General features: G+C 43.0%; 1 protein-coding gene across 7 annotated transcripts in view; it reads right to left on the bottom strand.

Annotated features, from left to right (window-relative positions):
- MARF1 (meiosis regulator and mRNA stability factor 1) overlaps positions 1-27803 on the bottom strand; it is a 44977-nt gene that overhangs the window by 3630 nt on the left and 13544 nt on the right. For 3 of the 7 annotated variants that reach the window (XM_073215537.1, XM_073215538.1, XM_073215543.1), the window contains 18 exons: positions 27530-27687; positions 27287-27445; positions 26139-26328; positions 25254-25432; positions 23969-24049; positions 21496-21732; positions 21253-21372; positions 20023-20198; positions 18505-18725; positions 17599-17741; positions 17293-17426; positions 15980-16182; positions 15082-15309; positions 5512-5742; positions 3618-3830; positions 2341-2401; positions 2129-2254; positions 548-718 (listed from right to left, as the gene is read on the bottom strand). In XM_073215537.1, coding sequence (XP_073071638.1) covers positions 548-718; positions 2129-2254; positions 2341-2401; positions 3618-3830; positions 5512-5742; positions 15082-15309; positions 15980-16182; positions 17293-17426; positions 17599-17741; positions 18505-18725; positions 20023-20198; positions 21253-21372; positions 21496-21732; positions 23969-24049; positions 25254-25432; positions 26139-26328; positions 27287-27445; positions 27530-27687 — 3031 coding nt within the window. Of the gene's footprint in view, positions 1-547; positions 799-1106; positions 1168-2128; positions 2255-2340; positions 2402-3617; positions 3831-5511; positions 5743-15081; positions 15310-15979; positions 16183-17292; positions 17427-17598; positions 17742-18504; positions 18726-20022; positions 20199-21252; positions 21373-21495; positions 21733-23968; positions 24050-25253; positions 25433-26138; positions 26329-27286; positions 27446-27529; positions 27688-27803 lie in introns of those variants that run through there. The other 4 variants (XM_073215541.1, XM_073215539.1, XM_073215542.1 and 1 more) reach the window with 4 other exon arrangements.

Here is a 27803-nt window from a genome sequence, read left to right as displayed (position 1 = left end):
TGCAGAGCTGTGGTGAGAATTAAATGTGACTGTCTGCCAGCCAGAAGCTGGGTGTTGGCCACAACTGAGAGATGGCATGAAGTCAGTGCTCAATGCGGTCGGCCTCCTCTCCCCTCAGATCTCATCTCAAAGTCCGGAGCTCCAGACACAGATGCCCGCCATCCCCTACTCACAGCCTGGGAAAGCCCCAGCGCCCTCTGGCGTCATCCACCTCTGGGCTAGACCAGGAGAGATGCGGCGCCTTTACAAAGGTGGAGAATGCAAGCCTGGGAAGCCCCCTGCTCCCCTGTGGGCTCCTCCACAGCCCAGCGCCTCACCCTTCAAGACCCACCATCATTCACAGTGCTCCCGAGCCACCTCAGACCATGAGGCCATTTTCAGGTACCCTGTCAGGGAAAGGGTTCTGAATAATCAGCCCAGGTATTTTTGTGCCTGACAAGGTATAGTTTTCTCCCCACCTCCATCAACCATTTAATATGTTGGCATTATGGCTTTATTTTTTAAAGCCTCAGAACAAACCCCGCAAAGACACCGCACTGCACCCTACCTGGAGGCTCTTGTGGGTGTTCCTCAAACTGAATGAGATCGGCAGACTGGAGGATGACGGGATCTGGTCTCAGCTGAGGGGACGGCAGGCAGGAAGGGACAGGCGCACACAGGAGGTCCACAGGGGAGTCGTTGGTCAGGCAGAGAAGCTCTTGCTCTGGTTGACGGGGCCCTGGACAGAGAAGGCAGGCCGTGACTCTGCTCAGGACAGCAGTCTACCACAAGTCTGTGCTTGAGGCTTTCTTTGTAAGCCTTAAAGATGAAAAAGGTCAGGAAGAGCTCAACGCAAGGTTAAAAGAAAAAAGGTAAGGAAAAGACAGGTCTGGGACACTCTTTGGTAAGTGAGATGTGGCAAGCCAGGGTCTCCTGAACTGTGTTCTGAGGAACAGTTCCCCGAGGGTCCCCAGCCGAGGGAAAAAAGGGTTCCACACTCAGCTCCCAAACCTCCCAAAACCCTTAGGAGGGTACAAAGCAGTTAAAGGAGCAACAGCTGAGAACTGGATAACACAGGTCCCAGTCTGGTCCCTTCCTGGCTGAGTGACCTCGAGGAAGCTGTTTACCTCCTGGAGTTTCAGTTCCTCGTCTGCAGAATGGAAATAACTGCTGATGCCGCGCTGACAGCTGAGGGAGATGGGTCACATTAAGGTGCTTTATAAAATGTAAAACACTGCCTAACTTGAGTTACCCTATGTGCAGAATACAATACCACTTCCAATTAATGCCTTGCAGTCATATGAAGACAAAATTCTCATCTACAGCCATGGACTCAAGTATTACAACAGTCAAAACTGCTATAGAATTCAAGGGAGTTGACTTCCATCTAGAGAAGGCTCCACATAAAACCTAAGAGGCTCAATGCTGTTTTGAGTGATGTAAATGTATCACTAGCAAGTCTTTCCCAGGGATGCCCTGTGACAAGGACTCTCTCCTTGACCCAGTTCCACTGAGGCTCCTCGGAGACCACTTCACTGGGCCTTGACGTGGTCTTCCACATCTGTCCTGTCCTTGCTGAGGCCAGTCTCAGGGAAGGCGGTTTAGTGGGAATCTCCCACCCCAGCTATCCAATCAGGTTCCTCATCGTCCACCTCTGGAGTCTAAGTCCTTGGCCTGTCTTTCACCAGAATTAGCTCAGCAAGAATCCCCCTACCCATGACATCTTGGTTATTTCCCAGCTACTGGCCCTCACTCTGCTCCCTAACTATAAATCCCCACTTGCCCTTGTTGTATTCAGAGTTGGGCTCCATTTCTCTTTCTCCCGGTGCAGTAGAGTTGACTCTATTGCAGTAGTCTTAAAATGCCATTTTAACAAGTGTCAGAATAGTTTCTCCTTAACATCTGAATGGGGTTGACATATTACCATTACCGGTGTGTCAACATCCTTTAAAAGACTTAACCATTCAACCATAGACTGTATCAAATGCAGGCCAGTTTCTTATTAACCAACACCAGACTGCTTTGAAAAATAAATGAATACTCAACTTTAATGAAAATGACCCACTGTCATCCTTGTCCCCACCCACTCCCATCCCAGTCCAAGCCATTTTCTTCCAGGATTTCACAAGCTTTGTTTTTCTTCTCTCACCATCGCTATCCGCTCCAAGTTCAAGATCCGGGGCTATGCGAGATTCAGGCACCGCCAGGATATGCTCAGAAGCTGAGGGCCGGTGTTCATGATTGGCAGGGGAAAGACCGAGTAAGCTCAGGCGACCTGGATGGCAAAGAGCACCTGTTAGAGGGACAGGTCAGTGAGAGAAGCAGGGCTGCTGAAGGGGGAGGGGAATGCCGCTTACTTACTTTTCATGTCATTTTTTAACACTACAATTCTCTTATGGCCATGTCCTTTTATCCAGACCACCTATACACAAGACAAACTACTGGTTAGGCAGGGGACAAGCAGAGGAAATAGGCCCTAAAATTCAGGAAGAATGTAACCTATCGTGTCAACCTTGAGTATATTAGAATTCAGAAACTGAATTAATGTCAAGATAAATTTTTCTGTACTTTCTGTAGCTTTTAAAGCAATAGAAACTGGCAGAAATGTGCCCCCTATACAAAGCTGTATAGTCTAAAAACAGAGACTCAGCTTTAAAAACATTCCTTATGGTTCTTGGAAAGACCGTCTGCCAAACACCACTTCTGGTCTATAAATGAAAACAGTTCTCACATGAGAGCCGACTGTTTTTCCCAGAAACTAAACACATCCTAAGAGAATTAATGGCAATCTCCCAGACCCTTCAAACTAAGCTCATTATCCTAATCCTACAACAAAGTCCCCCCACCTAGTAACGCTGCTCTCCATGTCCTCAGCCAAGTAAAGGGGAGAGGCGGCCCCTGGCTCCCCGCACTCCCCCACCTGCACCTGTCACCAGCTCCCGTGGTCCTTAGCTACTTCCTCCGCCACTCAGGCTCAAGCCCTTCACACCAGTCACCAGGACCTTGACCATGGCCGGGCCCTTGCAGGCAGCTGCTCCCATTCCTCTCAGCTCTGCTGGACAGCAGCAGTGCAGTGCGCTTCACAGGCAAACCTGAGACCCTCCCCCGTCCTCTGGGTCCTCCTAACCCTGAGGAGCAGAGCCCTCGTGAGCTCTTCCTTCACTGTTAGGCTCCAGCACGGTCATGAATGCCACTGCACTCCATGCTACTTCTCGCTGCTCTGCATCTGCTTCCGCAGTCCCTCTGCCCAGGCTGCCTCTCCTCTCCTTCTCACATTAACTTGTACACACCCCTGATCACTGGGTTCTGGAATACCACCTGCTGGAGAGCGGACCCTGCCCTCGCCCTCCTGGCCCCCAGCGGCTGCCCTGCTCACCAACTCACCACCGGCTCAGGTGCCGACTCTCTGGGACTCTCTCTGAGGGCAGGGTCTGCAACTTACTCACCTGGCATATAAGAATTTAACAAGGGTTTGTTTGCAGAATGAAGGAGAAACGTTAAAATAATTCATTTTATGACAACAGTATGTTTTGAAAAGATCTGTTGAAAATGCTGCCATTTCGTTATTCTGTAGCATTCTGTCGTTCTATTCAGGAGCGTGAGCCTGTGGCTCTCCAGGAAGCTCCAAGAACACCCACCTGTGGGATTGCTCCCAAGAGCTCCTCCACACTGCTGTAGCCATAAGCCTTGGGCTGCAGTGTTTCTCCAACGTACTTGGTGTAGGCCACGGAAAACTCATGAAGGAAGAGCTGCTGGTAGTGGTAAGTGTGAAGTAAAGACCGCACATTCTTGGCAAACAGATACAAACTTGTGAGCTTCACACATTCTTCTGTCTTATCATTAGTAAAAACCTGGTCCAAGACAAAAAGGAGCACTAGGAACTTTGAGAGTGACCCCTGTCTGCCCCAGGCCCCCAAACGAGGGCCCCCAGCTGAGAGTGAAATGGGGCCAAGTCAACTTGAAATGGGCAATAAACCAGGGAGGAGGAGGGATCCATTCAAGGATCTCCTGCAAGAGAAAGCTGCCACCTTGAGCAAACTTGAGCTCTATTTGCAAATCTAGGGTGGCAGGGGTCTGAAGAAGGTGTGTCAGAAGAGGAGAAGCCTGGCAAAGCCCTAGGTGAAGAGGGCTGCTCAACAGCAGGCACAGAGGCCACTGACCCTAATCTCCAAAAGGGGTTTCCAAGGACACTGTGATGCAGGATGATGGCATTAGTGTTCTTTAAAACAAACAAAACCACCACGACAGCAGCAGCAAGGGCAAAAAAACCTCAAAGCTCTTTTGTCCTCAAGTAAATTAAACAATTTCTTTACCATAAACTTTTTCAGTCTTTAATGGGTACTGACTATCCAAGAGAAGGAATGTTTCTCCACCTTAGCTGGCTGTGGAAAGCCTTTTGTCTTGAAACATCCATTTACAATATCTACAACCAATGTTCATGTAATAGATAATTAACAAGAGTTTAGAAAATGTTGGATTTGATATCGTGAATGAAAACCAGAGCTGGACAGTAGTGAAAGCAGAATAAAATTTTTTATTCAGGAAGTATTGCAATGGGGGGAAAAAAAGAACCTCAGTATACAACTGGGCTCCGTTTGCAATGTAATGCAGAAAAGTGGGGATTTATAGGGATGTGGTGGGGAGAGGCTGGTGGATGGAAATTTACTAAGACATCCATTATTGACATCCAAAGTCCAGGTCTAGTCTATAAGGCAGCTCAGAGGAGCCAGACTAAGGTCTGGGCAAGGAGAGAGTTTTTGTCAGTTACCTCTTAATTGTCTAATTACCAATCACATGGTTATATGATGATCACAGTGTATCACTCTTTTTGTACAACGCTGGATTTCATTGGTTAACATCTTATTTAGAATCACTTTCTTTTGGGGGACTATATTAGGCTTTTGGTATTAAAGGTATTTTGGCTTCATAAACAAAGTGCTGAGCTTTGCATTTTTTTTTAAGTGACCTTAAAATGGTTTTAAGAAGTTGGAGTTATTTGTTCTTTAAGGATTAGTTAAAACCCAACTGTTAACCCATCTGGTGCCTTTTTCAGTGGTAAATTTTCATTGAGCTTTATAGGTTTTTTTGTGTCAACTAGTCCAATTTTTAACTTCTTGAGTCAATTATGGTAATTTTTTCTACAACCTTATCTATTTCCAGAGCATTCTCTCATGATTCTTCTAATCTTTACGTGCAATTCTTGAAAGACTATCTGGTGACCAGCAAGTCAATCTTTCTGACCCATATCTGACAGTTATGTCACATGAAGCCACTACATAATCCATCTAATTCAGAAAGAGGAAAATCCAGCCTGATGTAGGACAAAAGCACCCTAGTTCAAGAATTTGTAGGCCAGGGCTTGTTGGTCCTTTGGTCAGAGTGCCCGTACTTCCCTCTGCTTCAGTCAAACTATAAAATAACCAATGCACCCTTTCAGCTCTGCACCCTCTGATCTAGAGCATTTGGTAATCCAGAAATACCCAATTCAGCACTGTTGTCATGATGGTTCTAAAGAACTATTAGCACTCGTACCTCAACTAAGTAAGGCAGACTCTTCAGAAGTTCAGTTACGGTCATGAATCCATATTCACAGGGGTTGAGTGGAGTACTGTGCATGGTTTCATAATGTCTCTTGAGCTCATCAACAGAAAGACAAGCAGTTCCTTCCCAAGACATCAACAAGACAAGCAACTGTGCAGTGAGAGAGCGCAGAGACTTGCGGTTGATCAGCTGAATCTGTTTGCCAGATTCTGTATCAGCAACCTGGGAAAACAAGAATTCAAACCTTTCTGAATTCAACAGAGACAATGTGGGTTATGCCCAGCCAGCTAGTTCATTTTGGCTGATGAGACCAATACAGGAAGAATCTCTCTTCTAAACTGAAGTAAAGTGAGTGGGTTTGTTTTTAGCTCCTCTGGGACACCAGACCAACACTTCATGTGACACTGGAGCAGAAACTGATCTCTGCCTCCGTGCTGGTCCATAACCAGATATTTCCATCAGTATCACCCCCCATCCCCACCCCCTCCACTCAAGGCATTCTTCCCACTCCCTGCTACGGGTAGGAGGTGAGACTGGCCAGCTGATAGCCACTGGCCCCAGCGTATGAATTAGGGGCTTCTGTGCTCAGGAGGTTGGGGGGTGGTTAGCCTCCAGGTGACATCCCACAGATCCGACTCTCCCACCTGTGTCCCAGGAGACAGACAGGGGAAGTGACAGCAGGCAAACTGCAGTCTTGTCCACCGTACTAGTCAAAAAGCTGGTATTTTCATTTCTGACTATGTGTCTACTCTGATTCTTTCAGGTTCTCTGGGAGATAAAGGGTTTGAGTGATTAAGTGCACTGGGAGAAGATGCTTTTGAGAAAGACACAGGTTATCATCTGGGGACCAGGCGGCAGGTGAAGAAACCACCATTCCAGTGACCAGAGCCACAGGCCCTGGGCATGGGGACAAGTCTGTGGATTGAGCCTTTACTCCCATTAAAAGAGGCAAAGTTCAGCGTGCCTGCTGCTCAGCTATTGGTAGGCAGACCAATGTTTACATTACAGCTGTTTTTTCCTCTCTATCTGGCTTTCCAGACAGCCCACAGGACTCAGTGCCCACAGTAAGGGCTGGGTAACCACAGCTTGTACCCTTTGGGGCTTTGGATCTTCAGAGGCAGGGGTACTCATGCAGCCACCCCAACATCAGTCTCTCCCTGGTTTTGATGCTCACCTAGAGCCAAGGCAGGAGTTTGATGGGTAGACCTGCTGCCCTTAGGATGGTGATGAACTTGTGGAGATTCAGACTAGATTTCCTCAGCAGAAATTGGGATTAATCAGTCAAGAGATGCAAGTCTAGGGGAGTGTGAGTCACTTCGTAGATGCCCAGACCATCACTATACTCCAGCCTTTAAGGATAACAAGTAAAAACCTGCTCCTTTGATACATCTCTTGATTCTCAACTCTTACAACACAACAGAATCATCTAGGGAGCTTATAAAAAATGCCAGTGCTCAGACCACACTCAAGACTGATTATGTCTCCCAGACAGGGGTGAAGCCCAGACAGTGGCATTTCCCAGGAGCTCTTGGGGCGATGCCAATAGCAGCAAGGGGAGCACCCTGGAGCCTCTCCCATCTTCTCCACCTCTACTGCTCACACGCCAACCCCCCACTCACTGGCCTGTGGTCACCAAAGTCTTCGGTCATGGCTTAGAGTCTTCTATCCACTGAAGCCCACCCCACTGTGGTCCCAGATGCCTGAGCATCCAGGGGCCTGTCCCACACTGTGGCCTTCCAGTTCCTCACTTCCCCACCTCCAGTGGCACCTGCTTCTATTCAATTCCATGCCAGACACCCATTCCCAGGCCTCACTTGGGATCTGGTCACTGCCCACTTCCAAAATAACTCAAACCTCAGTTCATGCCAAAGGAAGCCAGGAGCAGATGCTGGGGAGGGTGACCAGGAAGAGACGGGCATGCTCCACTCCTCCTACTGTTCTTCGGCGTTGCAGCATGACTCGTATTTCCACCCACCTCACAGCCCTCTCCATTCTTTGCTTTCCTCTTTTATCCATCTTGGCACTTATGGGCCATTCATTCATTAACTTGTCAACCCTCTAAAAACATCTCTGTCCCTGTGCTTCTTCTTTGCACCCGGCTGGGAAAGTCCCACCCTGAACCCACCATCTGCTCTCCGGATCCTGCACCAAGCAGCCATGTCCTGACGGACCAGCTCTAGCCTCTCTGGGCACCGTGCACGGCATGCTCCCCCTCCCAGCACCCCGACCTCATCTCCTGACCAGGTCACTCTCCCACTCACAATGACAACTGCAGACCACGTCCATGCACTGCCATCTTGAATCCTCTCTCTCCTAAGAAGCCCCCCATCTTGGCAGAAAACCAGCTCTTGGAGGGCAACTCCCTTCTCCTGGGGACAAACATCGAACATCCCTAGACGTGCATCTACCCTATCCCCCTTTCTTTTTATCGGAAGATTAGTATCAGAGCCATCCGTCTTCCACTGAATGCCAATTCCCACATCTCCTGCCTGCTTGGGACCCTCGCCCACCATCCTTTCCCCCTTTGTATATTTCTCTTCTCTCTCAAGTAGTAGATTCTTTTCAGTGACTCTCAAACATGCTCAAGTCTCTCCAACTGGGGGAAAAAACCCCCACAAAAACCCTCCACGCTCACTCAGTCCTGTGGTCTCCAGATGCCAGCCCCTCGTGCTCCTCCTTCACAGGTAAACCAAAATGTCGTCTGGGTTACCTGGTGTCATTTTCTTGCCACCATATCCTCAAGCCTCAACCCTCTCCGTGTGGTTTGGTCCCTGTATCACTCTGAAGTCAGCCCCACTCTGGCCAGTGACACCAAGTACCTCCACTTAGCCAGGTCGAAGGTCACGCTCACCCCCATCTCGCTTGCCCCTCAGAAGCTCTGAAGCTGCTGACCCCTTCTCCTCCTTGGCTCTCATGTCCCACACTCCAGTGTTGCTCCTCCTCTCCAGCAGCAGCTCCTGTCTCCCGTGAAGGATCTTCCTCCTCTAACCAAACAGCGCACACACACATTCCTTCCTGACCTGTAGTGGCGGCTGTCCCCACGTTGTACATTCTTTCCATCTCTTCTTGTAGTGAGCGTTCCTGGCCCAGTGGTAGAGGCAGCCTGCAATCTGCCCATGTGCTCTACTGAGCACTGGGAGGGCCAGTTCAGTCCATGGTAGGGAAGAAGAGGAAGTTACCCTCTCCCACCCAGGGTCACCAGCAACAAAGGCAATGCTCCTAAATCTGCTCCATAAGTGGGTCACAGTCTGGGAGGAGATCAGTGACAAAGATCTGTTTAAAAGGATCCAACTTCAGAAAATGGATTAAAGATGGCAGTGTGAGAGGAGAGACAGAGGCTTCCTCCTAAAACTGGATACAATTAGAAAATAGAGTTGGTGCAACTAATCCTGAGAGAGCAACAGGAAAGAGGACGGTGTCAGACTGCATACACCTGGAAAAAAGAGCAGACCTCAGCGAATGGGGTAACGTATCAGAGCTGTGGCTCTGCAGGACCTGAGCCCTTCCCCCACCCCAGCTCACCAGCGGGAGGAAGAGAAACGGAGCAGGAAGGGAGTGGAAGGCTTGGGACTGCTAAATACCTAGCTCTGGAGATCTGTTCTGGGAGCACAAACCTACATTTCATGGTGGTTTCATGAGACTCGCATGATTACCGGGTTGGAAAGTTAATACAGGCAGAGTTCCTGGAGAGACTGGGATTCCGACCACTTGTGGAAAGCAGGGTTCCATATCCAGCTGCTCTGGGACAAAAAATTATACCTGTGTGCCCGGCCCACTGGCTCAGGCAGTGGAGACAGGCACAGCAGCCGGGAGGCGGGGAACAGCTCCTTCCTCCCCCGAGGCACCAGTACCGCTCCCCTGCGACCGGCAACATTGCTTCAGGGGCTGAGCAGCTCCAGAATAGAGCTTCTGGACACTGGAGGGCGCCATATACAAACATGAAATGCCAAAGGAACCTTGTCCAGAGTAAAATTATTAATACAACTCCAGAGAAAGATTTAAATGATATGGACCTCGTGACTCTTCCTGAAAGGGAGTTTAAAATAAAAATCATCAACATTCTAATGGAGGTACGGAAAGACATCCAAGAACTCAGGAATTAATTCAGGTCGGAGATCCAATCATTGAAGAGCACGATGGAGGTTATTAAAAGCAGGTTGGATACGGTGGAGGAGACAATGAATGAAATAGAAACTAGAGAAGAGGAATACAAAGAAACTGAGGCACAGAGAGAAAAAAGGATCTCTAAGAATGAAATAATATTGAGAGAACTGTGTGACCAATCCAAGCAGAACAATATTCACATTATAGGGATACCAGAAGAAGAAGAAGAGAGAGAGAAAGGGATAGAAAGTGTCTTTGAGGAGGTAGTTGCTGAAAACTTCCCCAATCTAGGGAAGGACATAGTCTCTCAGGCCATGGAGATCCACAGATCTCCCAACACAAGGGACCCAAGGAAGACAACACCAAGACACATAGTAATTAAAATGGGAAAGATCAAGGATAAGGACAGACTGTTAAAAGCAACCAGAGACAGAAATAAGATCACATACAAAGGAAAGCCCATCAGGCTAACATCAGACTTCTCAGCAGAAACCTTGCAGGCCAGAAGGGAGTGGCATGACGTATTTAATGCCATGAAGCAGAAGGGCCTGGAACCAAAATTACTTTATCCTGCAAGATTATCATTTAAATTTGAAGGAGGGATTAAACAATTTTCAGATAAGCAAAAGCTGAGAGAATTTACCTCCCACAAACCATCTCTACAGTCTATTCTGGAGGGACTGCTATAGACGTAAGTGTTCCTAAGGTTGAATAGCTGTTACCAAAGGTAATAAAACCACAGTAAAGAGAGTAGAACAGCTAATTACAAAGAAATACAAAATTAAATGAACTATCCCCAAAGTCAATCAAGGGATAGAGAAAAAGTACAGAATTTGATACCTAATATATAAAGAATGAAGGAGGAAGAAAAAAGAGGAGAAATAGAAAAGAACCTTTAGATTGTGTTTGTAACAGCACACTAAGTGAGTTAAGTTAGACTCTTAGATAGTAAGGAAAGTAACCTGCAATGTTTGGTAACCACGAATTTAAAGCCTGAAATGGCAATAAGTACATACCTATCGATAATCACCCTAAATGTAAATGGACTGAATGCACCAATCAAAAGACACAGAGTCACTGAATGGATAAAAAAACAAGACCTATCTATATGCTACTTACAAGAGACTCACCTCAAATCCAAAGACATGCACAGACAAAAAGTCAAGGGATGGAAAAAGATATTTCATGCAAACAATAGGGAGAAAAAAGCAGGAGTTGCAGTACTAGTATCAGACAAATTAGACTTCAAAACAAAGAAAGTAACAAGAGATAAAGAAGGACATTACATAATGATAAAGGGCTCAGTCCAACAAGAGAATATAACCATTCTACATATATATGCACCCAACACAGGAGCACCAGCATATGTGAAACAAACACTAACAGAACTAAAGGAGGAAATAGACTGCAATGCATTCATTTTAGGAGACTTCAACATACCATTCACTCCAAAGGACAGATCCACCAGACAGAAAATAAGTAAGGACACGGAGGCACTGAACAACACACTAGAACAGATGGACCTAACAGACATCTATAGAACTCTACACCCAAAAGCAACAGGATATACATTCTTCTCAAGTGCACATGGAACATTCTCCAGAATAGACCACATACTAGGCCACAAAAAGAGCCTCAGTAAATTCAAAAAGATTGAAATCCTACCAACTAACTTTTCAGACCACAAAGGTATAAAACTATAAATAAACTGTACCAAGAAAGCAAAAAGGCTCACAAACACATGGAGGCTTAACAACACGCTTCTAAATACTCAATGGATCAATGACCAAATTAAATGGAGATCCAGCAATATATGGAAATAAATGACAACAACAACACAAAGCCCCAACTTCTGTGGGATGCAGCGAAAGCAGTCTTAAGAGGAAAGTATATAGGAATCCAGGCATATTTAAAGAAGGAAGAACAAACCCAAATGAATAGTCTAACGTCACAGTTATCAAAATTGGAAAAAGAAGAACAAATGAGGCCTAAAGTCAGCAGGAGGGACATAATAAAGATCAGAGAAGAAATAAACAAAATTGAGAAGAATAAAACAATAGAAAAAATCAATGAAACCAAGAGCTGGTTCTTTGAGAAAATAAACAAAATAGATAAGCCTCTAGCCAGACTTATTAAGAGAAAAAGAGAATCAACACACATCAACAGAATCAGAAACAAGAAAGGAAACATCACGACGGACCCAACAGAAATACAAAGAATTATTAGAGACTACTATGAAAATCTATATGCTAAGAAGCTGGAAAACCTGGAAGAAATGGACAACTTCCTAGAAAAATACAACCTTCCAAGACTGACCAAGGAAGAAACACAAAATCTAAACACACCAATTACCAGCAAAGAAATCGAAGCGGTAATCAAAAAACTACCCAAGAAAAAAAACCCTGGGCCAGATGGATTTACCTCGGAATTTTATCAGACATACAGAGAATATGTAATACCCATACTCCTTAAAGTTTTCCAAAAAATAGAAGAGGAGGGAATACTCCCAAACTCATTCTATGAAGCCAAAATCACCCTAATACCAAAACCAGGCAAAGACCCCACCAAAAAAGAAAATTACAGACCAATTTCCCTGATGAACATAGATGCAAAAATACTCAACAAAATATTAACAAACCAAATTAAAAAATATATCAAAAGGATCATACACCATGACCAAGTGGGATTCATCCCAGGGATGCAAGGATGGTACAACATCCAAAAATCCATCAACATCATCCACCACATAAACAAAAAGAAGTACAAAAAATACATGATCTTCTCCATAGATGCTGAAAAAGCATTTGACAAAATTCAACATCCATTCATGATAAAAACTCTCAACAAAATGGTATAGAGGAAGGTACCTCAACATGATAAAGGCCAAATATGATAAAGCCACAGCCAACATCATACTGAACAATGAAAAGCTGAAAAGCTTTTCCTCTGAGATCAGGAACAAGACAGGGATGCCCATTCTCCCCAGTGTTACTCAACATAGTACTGGAGGTCCTAGCCATGGCAATTAGACAAAACAAAGAAATACAAGGAATCCAGATTGGTAAAGAAGAAGTTAAACTGTCACTATTTGCAGACAACATGATATTGTACATAAAAAACCCTAAAGACTCCACTTCAAAACTACTAGAACTGATATCGGAATTCAGCAAAGTTGCAGGATACAAAATCAACAAACAGAAATCTGTGGCTTTCCTATACACTAACAATGAACTAATAGAGAAATCAGAAAAACAATTCCATTCACAATTGCATCAAAAAGAATAAAATACTTAGGAATAAATCTTACCAAGGAAGTCAAAGACCTATACCCTGGAAACTGTAAGACACTCTTAAGAGAAATTAAAGAGGACACAACCAAATGGAAACTCATCCCACGCTCTTGGCTAGGAAGAATTAGTATCATCAAAATGGCCATTTTGCCCAAAGCAATATACAGATTTGATGCAATCCCTATCAAATTACCAACAACTTTCTTCAACGAACTCAAACAAATAGTTCAAAAATTCATATGGAAACACCAAAGACCCCAAATAGCCAAAGCAATCCTGAGAAGGAAGAATAAAGTGGGGGGATCTCGCTCCCCAACTGAAGCTCTACTACAAAGCCACAGTAATCAAGACAGTTTGGTACTGGCACAAGAACAGAGCCACAGACCAGTGGAACAGAACAGAGACCCCAGATATTAACCCAAACATATATGGTCAATTAATATATGATAAAGGAGCCATGGACATATTGGGGAAATTACAGTCTCTTCAACAGATGGTGCTGGCAAAACTGGACAGCTACATGTAAGAGAATGAAACTGGACCACTGTCTAACCCCATACACAAAAGTAAATTTGAAATGGATTAAAGACCTGAATTTAAGTCATGAAACCATAAAACTCTTAGAAAAAAACATAGGCAAAAATCTCCTGGACATCAACATAAGCGACAACTTTATGAACATATCTCCCCGGGCAAGGGAAACAAAAGTAAAAATGAACAAATGGGACTATATCAAGCTGAAAAGGTTCTGTACAGCAAAGGACACCATCAATAGAACAAAAAGGTACCCTACAGTATAGGAGAATATATTCATAAATGACAGATCTGATAAAGGGTTGACATCCAAAATATATAAAGAGCTCACACACCTCAACAAACAAAAAAGCAAATAATCCAATTAAAAAATGGGCAGAGGAGCTGAACAGACAGTTCTCCAAAGAAGAAATTCAGATGGCCAACAGACACATGAAAAGATGCTCCACATGGCTTGTCATCAGAGAAATGCAAGTTAAAACCACAATGAGATATCACCTCACATCAGTAAGGATCGCCACCATCCAAAAGACAAACAACAATAAATTTTGGCGAGTTTGCAGAGAAAGGGGAACCCTCCTACACTGCTGGTGGGAATGTAAATTAGTTCAACCATTGTGGAAAGCAGTATGGAGGTTCCTCAAAAAGCTCAAAATAGAAATACCATTTGATCCAGAAATTCCACTTCTAGGAATTTACCCTAAGAATGCAGCAGCCCAATTTGAAAAAGATAGATGTACCCCTATGTTTATCACAGCACTATTTACAATAGCCAAGAAATGGAAGCAACCTAAGTGTCCATCAATAGATGAATGGATAAAGAAGATGTGGTACATATACACAATGGAATATAATTCAGCCGTAAGAAGAAAACAAATCCTACCATTTGCAACAACATGGATGGAGCTAGAGGGTATTATGCTCAGTGAAATAAGCCAGGCGGAGAAAGGGAAGTACCAAATGATTTCACTCATATGTGGAATATAACAACAAAGAAAAACTGAAGGAATAAAACAGCAGAAGAATCACAGAACCCAAGAATGGACTAACGGTTACCAAAGGGAAAGGGACTGGGCAGGAGGGGTGGGAAGGGAGGGATAAGGGCAGGGAAAAAGAAAGGGGGCCTTACGATTAGCATGTATAACGTGGGGGGGCATAGGTAGGGATGTGCAACACAGAGAAGTAGTAAGTCTACAGCATCTTAGTACGCTGATGGACAGTGACTGTAATGGGGTTTGTGGCAGGGGGACTTGGTGAAGTGGGGAGTCTAGTAACCATAATGTTCTTCATGTAATTGTAGATTAATGATAATAAAATGAAAAAAAAAAAAGGATCGAACTTCAGGTCAGGAGCACTGAGTTCGATACACATGAGAAGAAACACCCTGGGATACAACAGTGACCTCATCAGTTGGAAAGACACTACTCAGGAAAGGCCACCAATAAACACAGAAGAGCAAGACCAAAAACCTAAACTGCCACCATTACCTAGTCAGGCACTGAAGATGCACGCAGCAAGCTGTGAAGCAGTGAGCAGTGCATGGAACAAGCACAGAAACGCTAAGGCCAAGTGCACATCCCCATAAAGACGATGCCACTGCAAGTTTCAGCCCACGGAGGAAAAACCTGTTTACCTTTACAACATGGCAGAGTTTCTGTGTTAAAGCTGAAATTGAGCTGACGTCGTAGTCTTGGAGACGAAATGTGTAACCAAAAGTTTTAGCATACTCTTTAAGCAGATCTGTCATCATAAGGCAGTTATCTTTTTGGGACCGAAGGAGTTTAACAAACTGAGCGGCTAGAGCTTTGAATCGTTCCACCTCTGTCAAAGTAAGGATTTTTTCTTCTCCACATTCCAACACCTGGGAAAACAGAGGAGCAGGAAGGGAGACTGAACAAGTTAGGATTGTGCATGGATTTCAGTGGCATGGAAATCTATACAATTAGTAACTAAAAAGCCCTTTAGTGTTCTTTAATGCACACAGACTTTCAGTTTTGCAAGATAAAGTTCTAGAAATAGGCTGCACAACAGTGTGAATATATTTAACACTACTGGACTGTACACTTAAAATGATGAATCAGGTAATGTGTACTTTACCACAAGCATTTTAAAACATCTTTAAAAAGCACTTCAGGAGTCAAAAATAGTAATATTAATAAAATCAACAGAAATCTGGTTTAACATTAAGAACAAAGCCTTCATTCCACCTGTTAGTTATCCCCACCTCTCATGTAAGAGATTTGAAAAGTATGGAGCTAATGAATGAGTATTCAGTTAAAAAAAATCAAACTAGTTACCATTTTTCAGTAATTACCCTGAAACAAGTTTGCAGATTTCTTTATTGAAGGAAAGAGCACATTTACCTAAAAATACTAGTGAGCCAACAACATAGCTTCTCTGATTGAAATACTTCAAATTGTCACCCTATATCATAAATCCCTATTTCCCAGCAAAATAGGACTGAGAGAAAAAAAAATCCCCCTCTTACACATAGTTCAGAAAAAATAGATAATTAGAATCTCTTCACTCACTTGTAAAATATCAGGTATGGCTTCAAAAAGTTCAAGTAGTTTGGTAAACCCATAGTAGGCGAGTTTGCACTGCCGGCCAAAGTGGTGATGGTAGGAGGGGATGAACTTATTAAAGGGCATCCGGAAATGGGGTTGGTGCCGCAGCAAATCAACAACATCCTTGGAGAACTGTTTTGTCCTTTCTATTTCATCCTGGGTACGTTCTTTTAAAAAAAAAACCAAGTTACTATTTTCTTGCACCCATTTGTTTGACATTATTACTGTTAGTCCTATGCACAGATTACAAAACACCATCCTTGACTTCCAAACACACACACACAACCTAAAGCAAACATATTTCTCTCTTTGCAGATGGTTTTCAAACTTGCTTATTAAAGGCAGAACACCAGGAAGTTGTGACACGGTTATTATACTGTGAATACACACATACCTATGTAATTTCATCTTACAAGTGAGAAGTATTTTCTCGTCTCTGCCTCCTTACTCCCATTTCATATATGTGAAATGATATACATACAGGTCTCTGTATTTGAGAAAGGAATGTGGAATCTATTTTTGTGAAATCACAGCTCTGAATATTCACATGCTTTTTGGTTATTCTTCTGATCTTCAGTTAAAATTGCCAGCAAAAAAGAGTATCAGGCACCAAAAGTTTAACAATAATACAGAGGACAAAATGCTTCAACTTAAGATTTTGTTTCCACTAATTTTTGAATTAGAATTGGGGAAGACTAACATTACTCACATTAGCTTTGTAATTCTATGGCTGCATGGACATCAGTGTTCTGCAGGAACACAGTTTATGTATCACTGATGAGTAACAGTGAAGAGAACATGACAGCAGGCAGATTTAATTTTTTCTATTCTATCTCCCAGGCATCAACCAGAACTATAAAAGTGGGAAATGCAAAACATTCACTTTCCTTTTCTCTCCTTCTCAAGTGTGCATAGTAAAGTAACTCAGTTGAAAGAAAAAAGCAACAGGTGGCAGGCGTGGTGACTGGTTTTCAGCTGGTAACCACGTGGTGAACAGTCAGAAAGGCTTAGCAGGCACTGAAGAAAAGTGCTGGTCATGCCTTTTTCCCCCAGAGGGTATCCTGAAAAACTACCTTGCTTGCTTTCTTGACAAGTAGCTTCACTTACTCTGAAGAATGGAGGATCCACTACACAGCAGAGCAGGTGTTTTCACACTGTACTTTCCACGGAACCCTCAAGAACCACAGAGGAGGGAAAGGCGCATCCCCTATACGGCTCCAAGTTAAAATAACCACTGCGGTAGACAACTTCCCTCCAGCACATTTAAGTCAACATACCTCTTTTGGGGATACAAATCACCATTTCGTTATCTTGTTGGGACAAGCAGATGGTTGTGTCCGGAATCTCCGATATGATATCGATCAACTCACAAACACCATATTCAGTGACATTCCAATCCTTTGAGAAACACCTGGAATTTAACCATGGAAATGGGTAAGGAATGAGGAATATCACCTGCTAAAATAAACTGTAAGTTTTCCCCAAAAAATGCTAAATAGACAAGTTAGGTAATTACTTTACATATGGGGGAAGTATTTTAAATTATTTGCTTTCATTTTCTTCCCCCTATCTCAACAACTCACCAATGATAAGCCTGTGAGAATTCTCTCACAATGACCTGTTTGCTGGCTTGAGATTTGAGAAGTTTTAATAAATCCTGAGTAAAGCGCTTCACCTGGGCCCTGTGGGTAAGGGTCAGCAAACGTTTGGAGCCCATTCCAAGGATCTGCAAATCAAACATTTTGATTATTTATAATCATAAGATGCTGGCAGATAACAACTTTCTAGTTGATGGCTCTCTTCTGCTACCACCCCCAAAAAAACAACTCCCTTTATGTATGACACCTGCATTGTGAAACACATGTAGATCAACAAAATGGAAAAAAATAAACAACTGCTCAAGTGTCTGGGACCCTCTTTTTTTTTTTTGCCCTACACACCTTTTCTCAAATAATCAGGAGTAGAGAAATGAAAAGCATATTATCAGTGTAGGCAACTAATTTTGTCTATAAAAGATAGCTAAAGTTTTCCAGACCATTTTACAAGTGGGAAGCTGCTTTACAAGTGGAACGCTACTATAACACTGTAAATTAATAGGCAAAGACTTCTTAGGAACCAACACTAGGGTCCAACTCAGTATGGTCTTTAACTCATTTATAAGCAAGGTAAGCCTATGTTCACGGTGGCTTCCGTGTAATAGTGAACAATTCTGGAGAGGCTGTTAGGAGGAAGCCAGTCTTCAGAGAGAAGGAAAACACTCTCTGGTGCTCTACAGAGTTCCTTTGCACTGGAAACACAGCTTTCAGAAAAACTGCGAAGCCACCTTGTGTGTGTTTTCTGTACTCTGAAGAAAGCCTAACAGGGTATTCTGCTCTGAACTGACCTCTTAGGAAATGGGTTACCAGGTGTCCTGTTTCTTTGGCTGAAATAGCCAAAGCCATGCAGAAACATTCCTATCTTGAAACAAATAACCCCCGAGCATTTCTTACCTGCAACACATGAGGCACTGCTTCTAACAATTCAATCAGCTTGGAATATCCATAGTCTGATACGCGGCACTGCTTTGCAAAATGGTGGTGATAGGATGGGATGAAATTACTAATTGGAATGACACAGGATGGTTGGCTCTTCAGTAAGTCGATCACTTCTCGACTGAACTGGATCAGCTGGGGGTTACCAACAGGACTTTTAGAGCGCAGAAGCCAAGGGTCTAGGTACATGGGGAGAAAAAAAGAACAGGCACGATTTCACCAGCTAAAAGAAAGGTAACTAACTTTGCATTCTGGCTTCAGCTCCATCATGACCAAGAAGATGAAACCAAGTAACTGCTTTATGTCTCAGCTTCTGAACTCGGATCTCACATAATCAGCAGGCTAACCCACCTTCTTTATGGGCTGGCAAATGCTTCCCTACTACCTCTCAAGGTCCAGTAGCCAATGTAAAGCATAGGTCATCACAGCATTAAAGCAGAGGTGAAAACATGCAGAAGTTTCCAGCTTGTAACTGGTTGTATTTCAAAGATCCACTTGTAACTTGGTCACATGGAACTACTTTCCCTCAGAATCAAAGTCATAAATGGTCATCAAGCAGGTAGCCCCCAACAGCCTAATTAGCCCACACTGGAGCTAAAAACGTTGCCTAGGAAACCATGGAGAGTGATAATGTAAAACTGGCATGACACAAACCTGAGTAATAACATGTTTTTGAATTTATCTTGTATGTCCATATAATTAAGAAAAAGTTTTAATTATAAAAGTATCAATCAGCAGATGGAGACCTTTGTGGGACTAGCAGGCTAATGACACAGGAGAGAGAAAGGAGGGGCCAGCATAAGGCATGGGATGAGTGGGGTAGGACTGAGGGTAAAGGCAACAGCAGGTGGGTGAGAAGCTTTGGTACCAATATTTCTCCTCTGGGAGCCAGCTGTTAAGCCTACCTTTCTTCCTGTAGGGGGAGGTGGGAGAAGAATAGGAAGAAGTGGTGGGGGCCAAAGAGCAGGAAATGTGGATATGAAGGCAACAATTTACAGTGCTATCCACAGGTAGCAGAATCAGACACCTGCAACTCAGGGGATGCCCAGAACTCAGAAGTTCACCCAAATCTAGGTTTAAATTTCCTGGTCATTGGCATTTAGAGTTAAATCAAAGTCAGAAATGCTGACCAAAATGAATTTCAAAGGTAAATCTGCATTAAGAGATATTTCCTTCACATACTTGAAACTTTTTAAAAGGCCAGGCAACTGATAAGCCAAACAGCTTCACAAAATTAGGTAAAGAGATTTATAACTGTGAAATCTGGGTTTTAAGTATTTTACATAATTTATGCTGATACTTTCAAAAAGTCTAGTTCTGCCAAACCTTCTGCACTTTATAGAGAGCTGTTTTAAAAAAGATCAAAGACACCCATGGTGCTTTAAGCTTGGCCCATAGTGCTGCTGTTTAAGATAAAAGCCAATAGCCTCCTCTCATAGTAGATGGGGGCTCAGACGGACTGAACCTGACACCTACCTGTGTTTGGAGGCGGGGGCTTGTTGTGAATCCACTTAATTACTTTGACGCCATTCTGTGCAGTGGCAATGTTTACACCTGGAACACAGGTGATGAGGTGCTCTAAGGGCACACCCCCTGTGTTTTCTTGCACTACTTCTAATTCACCAAACTCCGCAGCATAGCAATCTGGAAAGCTGAAGTGGAAAAATGAAGAGTTCATTAAAATAATGGAAAAGCAAAGTACCCACCAAACAGCTTTTATTTTACTGTATCCATTCATAAATAGTTTGTTTAAATGCCCAGGATCTGGGTTTGAATGTTAATATTAAGGTCCCAGGAAGGCCATCAACTGGGGCATTACCTCTTTGATGCATTCTGATGGTACTAGAAATTCCTGGACAATCTTCTAGCAAGCAGGGGATTAAAAAAAAGGCAGTTGGATTCAGTGCTTTCATGTATATTTTTCAAATCTCTCTTCCCTGTTGCTTTATGTCTAGGGTATATCTTGTAACTTTACTTTCATTGTTGATTAGAAGAGTAAATTCAACTTCTCTAATTATGATTCCCTTTCAGGTATCAAAAGGTCTAATTTAGTCTATGGCAAAGCTACATCTCTGCCCATTGCCTTTCCCCTAATAGATACGTTGTACTGGGACAATTGGGTAGCCATGTGGAAAAAAGACAAAGGTAGGTCCATACTACATACTTCACACCAGCATAAACTCCCAATAGAAGAATGCTGTAACAATAAAACCATGAAATCTAATATGTAAAAAAAAAAAAAATAAGGCAGTTGCATTCCAAGTTATTTATTTATCTGCTCTAATGTATCAGTGGCTGTAAGGCAACCTTGTCTTTAGTCTAGGCCCCTATATTGAGTCTACCATGTAGCTCACAGTGTGGTTAAGTGGCCTTTTGAACACTTTTCTCCCTCAAATTCTGCTACCTACAGCCACTGAGGTTGTGCACTTGTGGCTTGTGTGCATACTTCTACCTCAGCACTTATAATCACCTCTCTGTGGAGAAGAGACTGTACTATTCATGTTTGTGTCGAAATTCAACACGCAAATTTTCTTGTTGAAATAGTAAATGAATGGATCCCATTTCAGATATACTTTGTACGTCTAAAAATGTGAGAATGAGGCATTCTATAACACTTGGTGGGGAAGAGGTGTGGGCACAGGGCATACTTTCTACAAAGAAGAGAACTGATAAGGCATCGGATCTCAATGGCTTTAACGTGTTCACCTTAATAAAGGCACAGTGCCCTCGTGTGTCTGCAGAAGACTATGAACTTGGGGTGCAAACATCTTCAGAGACAGAATCACAAAAGGAATCTTGTAGGAGTCTGGATCAAATTCATGTTCACTGCAGAAAAGAGAACAAAACAGTCGCTATTTCTTGGTTGTCTAAAACGTTCACAAGGTAATTCTAACATATTCCACAACCTTATACAAAGAGATGGTTTCTAAAGGGAAATAGGCATTATACCTGAAATCCTTATTGGAACAGTGCTGTCTGCAGATGGGCTCGTGATATTCTAACTCTTCAAATATAATTGGGCTGCAGGTGGCTGAGGAGCCGTCATGGGACTGGGAAGAGCCCAAGGGGCTCTGTCGGGCTTGGCTGCTAGGCAGGAGGCACACCAGTCTCCCATTTCCTTGCTCACGGATTGCAACCGTGTCTGTTAACTTATATAAATCTGACACATTCAACTTGTGTCCAAACCTAAAACCAAGGAAAAACAGAGATGCTGACCTAGAAGTTTTTTTTGATGATACAAAAACACCTGTCCTATTTAAATAGAGGGCTATACCTAAGAATGGTCCTGTCTCTTCAAAAGTAAAACTGGAATAACACTGCTATAAATCCATTCACAGTAGAACTGGTGATACATGGCACTCCTTTGAGTCATCTGTGGCCCACGGCCCACTATAGGATTCTAACATTTGGTACCCACTCCCCAACCCCTCCCCCGTTTACATAAATGACCTCACCTCATTTTCTGAGCTGGAAAGCTATTTGATATGACGTCTTTCAACTTGGCTCCCCAAGTTGAAAATCCCTACTACCTCTTGCCATCTTTGCTCTACTCCCTCAGAGGATGGATGCTCCTTTCCAGCCACCTCTGTTTTCACCTATGTCTCTGCCTCATGACCCACACTTCCTCTGAGACTGGGCTCCTCAATCATTCCCCTGACTTATCTGTTATACTCAGAGCTTAAAGGCACAGGCTCTGAAGGCAGACAGAGTTGATTTCATATCCTGACTCAACCCAGATGACCTTAGTCAAGTTACATAAACAATCTGGGCCTCAGTTTTCCCAAATCTAAAATGGAGTGATAATACCTACCTGGGTTCATGTGAGAATTAAACATGGTTATGTATGGAGTTTGGCACACAGCAAGTGCTCATTAAATGTTAGCTGCTCCAGTGGTTTCTTCTCAGTGCCCTATATACATGCTTAGATGTCCTTCTACTAAAACTAGTCTCACATTCTCTTCCCACCTCACTCATGCTGTGTGTAGATGCAAATTCTCCTCCATGCTGTCTTCTACTCTCATCTTCCCTAGAGTGAAAACAGCTGGTCTCTGAGGAGTTTGTTGTTTCACTGTCCAGTCTGTCAGCCTGTTCCCTCCAAGGTTTTATCCACAGGACTCTGTAGGGATTGCTGTCTAGTCACCAGCAGCCTCCTCCTCCCCACAGCTTACACCATTTCCTCAGGCCACTTGATGTTACAGGCCATCCCCACACATCCTGGTAACACCCTCATCCCTGGCTTCTCGCCTACTTCCTGTCCCTGGGCGCATTTCATCCAGTTCTGCCTTTCTCTGTTTCTCCTCCCTCTCCTCTGATCTCATCTAATCCTGTGTATTTCATGATCAAAATTCAGGCAAATAACTGCCATGTCTTCAGAGCCAACTTTCTTCCTGAGGAAGCCTCCAAATGTGCAGAGGACCACCTGACCTCTACCCAGATATTCCAACAGCCCCCTAAAACCAGTATGTCCAAAACCAAGATCAGAAACTCACTGTATCCCCAGGACATGCTTTCTGTATTTCTCTATTTCTGGCTTAACCACCCAACCATCATTCAGTCATCCAGAGCAAAAAAACTCAAAACCAAACTGACCTCTACAGATTTTTACCTTGTCCCCTATATAAACTAGTTCCTGAGGCTCATTTCACCAGTGATGGGAACTTCTGCAGTTTCCAGTGCCACCTGTGCCGGCAGCATCTGCTCAGAACTGGCCCTGGGGAGGCACTCTCCCTCCTCAGCCTCCTTCCCTCCCCTGCTTGTTCCACCGCAGACATCACTGCCTCCAGTGTGGGTCCCACCCCACTCCTCCATGCCTCCAATACCCCAGGGCCCCCTTTATTCACACAACAATGGGCAAGCCCCTTATTCTTTCCATCCCCTGCACCCTTAAAAAGTTTCTTCCTCCCTACTCCTCCTCTTTCACGACAGTTTTCTTTGTTCTATGGAATAATTTGTATTTTCCCTTCCCTTCCAGACATAAACTCCTCAAGGACAAAGTTGTTTTGTCTCCCCAGCTCTGCACTTCCAGATTTTCATTACACTAATACTTGCTGAGCACCTACTATTCACTAAGACATGGTGTTGGGTCAGACCCAGTCCTTGTCATTCTTGAGCTTACAGTCTAGAAGGTGCTCAGAAATGTCTTGCTTGATGAATAAGAAAACGAATCAATTGGAAAAATATGAAAGTGCAGTTTGGGGACTAAGGTCTAAATGTGCTAAAAATGCAAGAAGTTTTTAAACTGCATGTTAAAACCAAAATTGAAATCTCAACACCACTGTCTTTGTCTCATGTCCTCCACCAGGCTGGAAGTTCCTTAAGAGCTGCTACCACAGTTTTTGGCCAATCCCTAATCACTACTGCAATTTCGGAAGCCACTGATCAGTTTTGACTGGATCAATGAAAAAAAATTAACCTAACTTACTTTTTCTCATAGATATCTGTAAATTTAAAAAGAGGCAGACAGCAGGCAGGAGCATCCTGAAGAACAGATATTGTTTCTGCACTGTAAGACAAAATTTTCATCAATTAGAGAACAGATGCTACTGGAAATCAACAGATGATTTCCAAGTTGTATTTAAAAAACAGTTCATAAAACTGACTAACACAATTGTCTATGCAAAATAACTTTACCAGTTCTGCTATGTCAGAATTTATTTTTCAGAAAAATTTAAAGAAAGGACTTTAGGGACACGGCAATTAAAGAATATTAAGTCACACACTGAGGTTTTTATCAGACTCAAGCATAGGGCTTTTGACACCTATGTATCAGAAAAACACTAACTGAGACAAACATGTTGTTAATGCAGAGCAAAAGGTAGAAGAGCCTGAATGCTCCATGTGGCTCATATGTTAGAGATATGGGAGTGGAAACTCCACAGCTGAGGACATACAACTGAATATGATATGTCCACCATGGTTTGAAAAATAAAAAGGTGCTGAAAAGCCAAACTTAAAATTGAGTGACTGGCTTTGAGCCACTTGATTATTCTTCCCCCCCGCTTATTCTATGTTTCTGAACTTTTCCAAACTTTCTTCAATGAAACTTAATTTTTATTCTAGGAAAAAAAATTTTTAAATAATGATGAAGTACACATCAGAGAAAAGATCTCTGAAAGTCCACACAGATTATCTTGGAGTGAGTTCTGTTCTAGTAGTTCCCCCTCAAAACAGAGGCAGCCAAAGAATCAAAGCATATTATGAATAAAATCATCACCAGATTCCTAAGACTGACAGTTCTAATGTAGACTTCTGGTGTTTGGCATCTATTTGACATTCAGGGTATAACTGCAAGTTGAGAGTTTGGAGCTTTGTAGATCTATCCTTTATAGACGAATCTACCTTCTACTAAAACTTGAAGGCATATTCAGACTTTCTTGGCTTATAAACTTTTACTGCAGACAGCTACTGTCTTTAGAACCAGTTCTGGATACATGGCATATTATTTTACTCCTAAGTGTCTGCCAAGTTTAAGGTACAACTCACCTTTGATTGATGACTTGAGCGAGTCAAATTATTCTAACCAGCTATTCCCAACTTACTTCTAACTTCTAGCTTATTTCTATTGATTGAAAATCAGTGTTATTGCATATGTAATCATCAAAGAGTGCTGGGAATGTGATAAAAACTATTTTTAATATTTCTAAAATGTTTCTAGGCCAAAATGTTATTTCTTGAAATAAATGGCTTGTTGTTTTTTTTTTTTTTACCTCAGTAAAGAGAGTGATTTATTAGCAGGTCCTGTGGCAAGTGAGACCAGGATCTTCTTGCTGCCAATTTTGTATCTATGGAGGCTATTCACCGCCCTGATTGCTTCTTGTAAGTTTTCCATCTGAACAACAGCCTTAAGTTGATAATCTGTATGGGGACTGAGCTCCACACTCTTCACCTACGGCAGTAAAAAGGAAAACAGAATGCAGTGTCTACCCAAACCTTGCCATCTTAAAACTAAAGGTGATTCATTAAGGAGCACATTTGTAGACTTTAATGCTTCTGTGAGAAATTTGTCCTGAACTGCATTTCTGCAGAGCAAAACTTAAGTGAGCTAGGATAGGTGACCTTGGAACATTAAAGTGGCCCAGCCTGAATGCTCTGGCATACACACTGATGCAGATTCAGGGGCCAACATTTGTGAAGAGTCTTTGGGGTCTTCCCCAGACCCTGCAAACACAGGGGCATATAACCATTTAAAAAATCTGGAAAAGGTGCATTTTTAGTATGCTGCACCAAAAAACTGAATCAAATATGTATAAGATAGTAACAAAAACAGGCAATATTATTTTAGAATCCTAATTCTGTATTTTGACAGCCAGAGCTAACTGAAATCCACCAGAATTTTATTTCCCGAAGTGCCATTTAAATCCCTGCCCATGACCACAGTGCTTCTCTGCTAGGTTTCTTGTTCTGGGGCTGTGACCTAAAAACTGGATGTACAGCACCACCACAAGCAGACCAGAGGATAAAGGAAGATCAAACTTGGCCAGTAACACTTACATCCTGCCTGTGGTTATGTGTGTTGAATTAAGTTCTCTCAACTTGAAACAAACAAATAGCAAAGGGTAAAACAAATGCAAGAACAAGAGTGCAGAGGTTACCTTGCCATGCCTAGAAAATGCTTCTTGCATGAGCTGCTGCAGCTCCTTTCGCGATAATCTGTAGTCTATGTTGCTGATCTGGATGTCGGCACCATTTGCAAAGGGGTCTGGGCAGTCGGCACCAATACTCGAATTTGCAATGTTGAAAGCAAGTGGGGATGTTCTGTTCAAAAGGTTTGGAGACACACTCCTGCTTAAAACATACATACTGAGATTTTTTAAAAACTATTAATCTATTTATTTATTATCATTAAACCTTGTTTGAAGCTTTATATAGAAGTAGCTTTCCACAATATAACCAACTAGACATTTGGTTTTCAAATGTGCTTTTCTCTTAAACACATACTTATTTTTAGAGTTATCGAAACTACTATCTGTTGATGACTCCTTATTAATAACTGGTAAATCATTAAATATCAAATATTCTTTCACTAAATTATTTATTGCTAAGGGCAGAAATTATAGGCAGGCCTGGTGAATTTTCCACTTTGGGCATTTACTCTTAGAAATTGGATTGTGATACTAATGTAAATCATTTAACCTCCCCTGGGTCTTAAAAAGCAAGGTTATCTTTGCTCATATGTTACAGACCTCCATGTGAATTTTAAAATGTTATTTTACAGGTCCAAAGTCATACTCTATAGGCAGCCTTCACTGACTCAGCAGAACAAATGCTAGAATGAGCTAATGGGAGGCAACGTGGCCGTACTCAGCTTGAGTGTAGAAAGTTTAGACAAGGTCTCACACAGGTAATTACAGTGGTTTGCAGAGACCCTTACTTCTCAGAGCTTCCTCTCATCACCCTATGAATAAGATTAATCCTTGCATGTCTAGTTTGGGCTTCTTCCTCAACATGACAAAGTGATGAGGAAACAGGAAGACATCCTTATGTGTTTCCATCATGTGCCAGGGACTCCAGGACAGCTTCTCCCCTGACCTCTGCTTACCACACTTCCCATGGTGAGAAGCACTGCTCCCGAATGTTAGCTATGGCTACCTGAGGACGAGGGGACTGGTGGAGGAAGAAGAGGAGACCGGCCTTTAACTTTATGTGGCTCTGTGTTGCTTGGATTCTTTTAAACAAACATATGATTTCAAATCCCTTCTATTTCTTGTAGGCACCCTACAGATCAAGAGCCTGAACTTACCGCAAAGACCAAGACTGAGATGTGAGCAGGGGACCGACTTGCCTTGATGCAATTAACTTGCTGAAAGCAGACGGGTAACTCACTTGGAACAGTGTCTCCTCTTTATCTTTTTTCTCTACAGGAGAACTGGTAACACTTCGGGCACTGAGGTTCTCTTTTCTGACGGGGAAAATTCAAGGGAAGAGATCATTTGTTTGCCTTCACATTGGACAAGCAACTATGAGAAAGCGTAATGGAACCTACTTCAGATTGGTTTTGTAAACGGACTCTGCCATCCCCAGGTTTTTAAGCGTGGGCGCTGCAGCACTGGAGTTCCTGTGAGGAGGTGCGACCAGCCTCAGGTTACCATGCTGGGAGTCACTGTTTCTCGTACCAGTCTTTGACTCCAGGCGGCACAGCTCCTTTAAAGAGACAAGTGCAGTGGAGTTCACAACATCAAGTACCCAAGATGTGTTAGGCCCTGTATAGAAACACTTGACTTTCACTAATAGTAGAAATGGGAATAAAAAAAGATGCA

This window comes from Manis javanica, chromosome 10 (genome assembly GCF_040802235.1).
Source record: "Manis javanica isolate MJ-LG chromosome 10, MJ_LKY, whole genome shotgun sequence".
NCBI classification, from domain to species: Eukaryota; Metazoa; Chordata; class Mammalia; order Pholidota; family Manidae; genus Manis; species Manis javanica.
The sequence above is the reverse complement of the archived record's forward strand: the minus strand, read 5'-3'. Positions and strand labels throughout refer to the sequence as shown.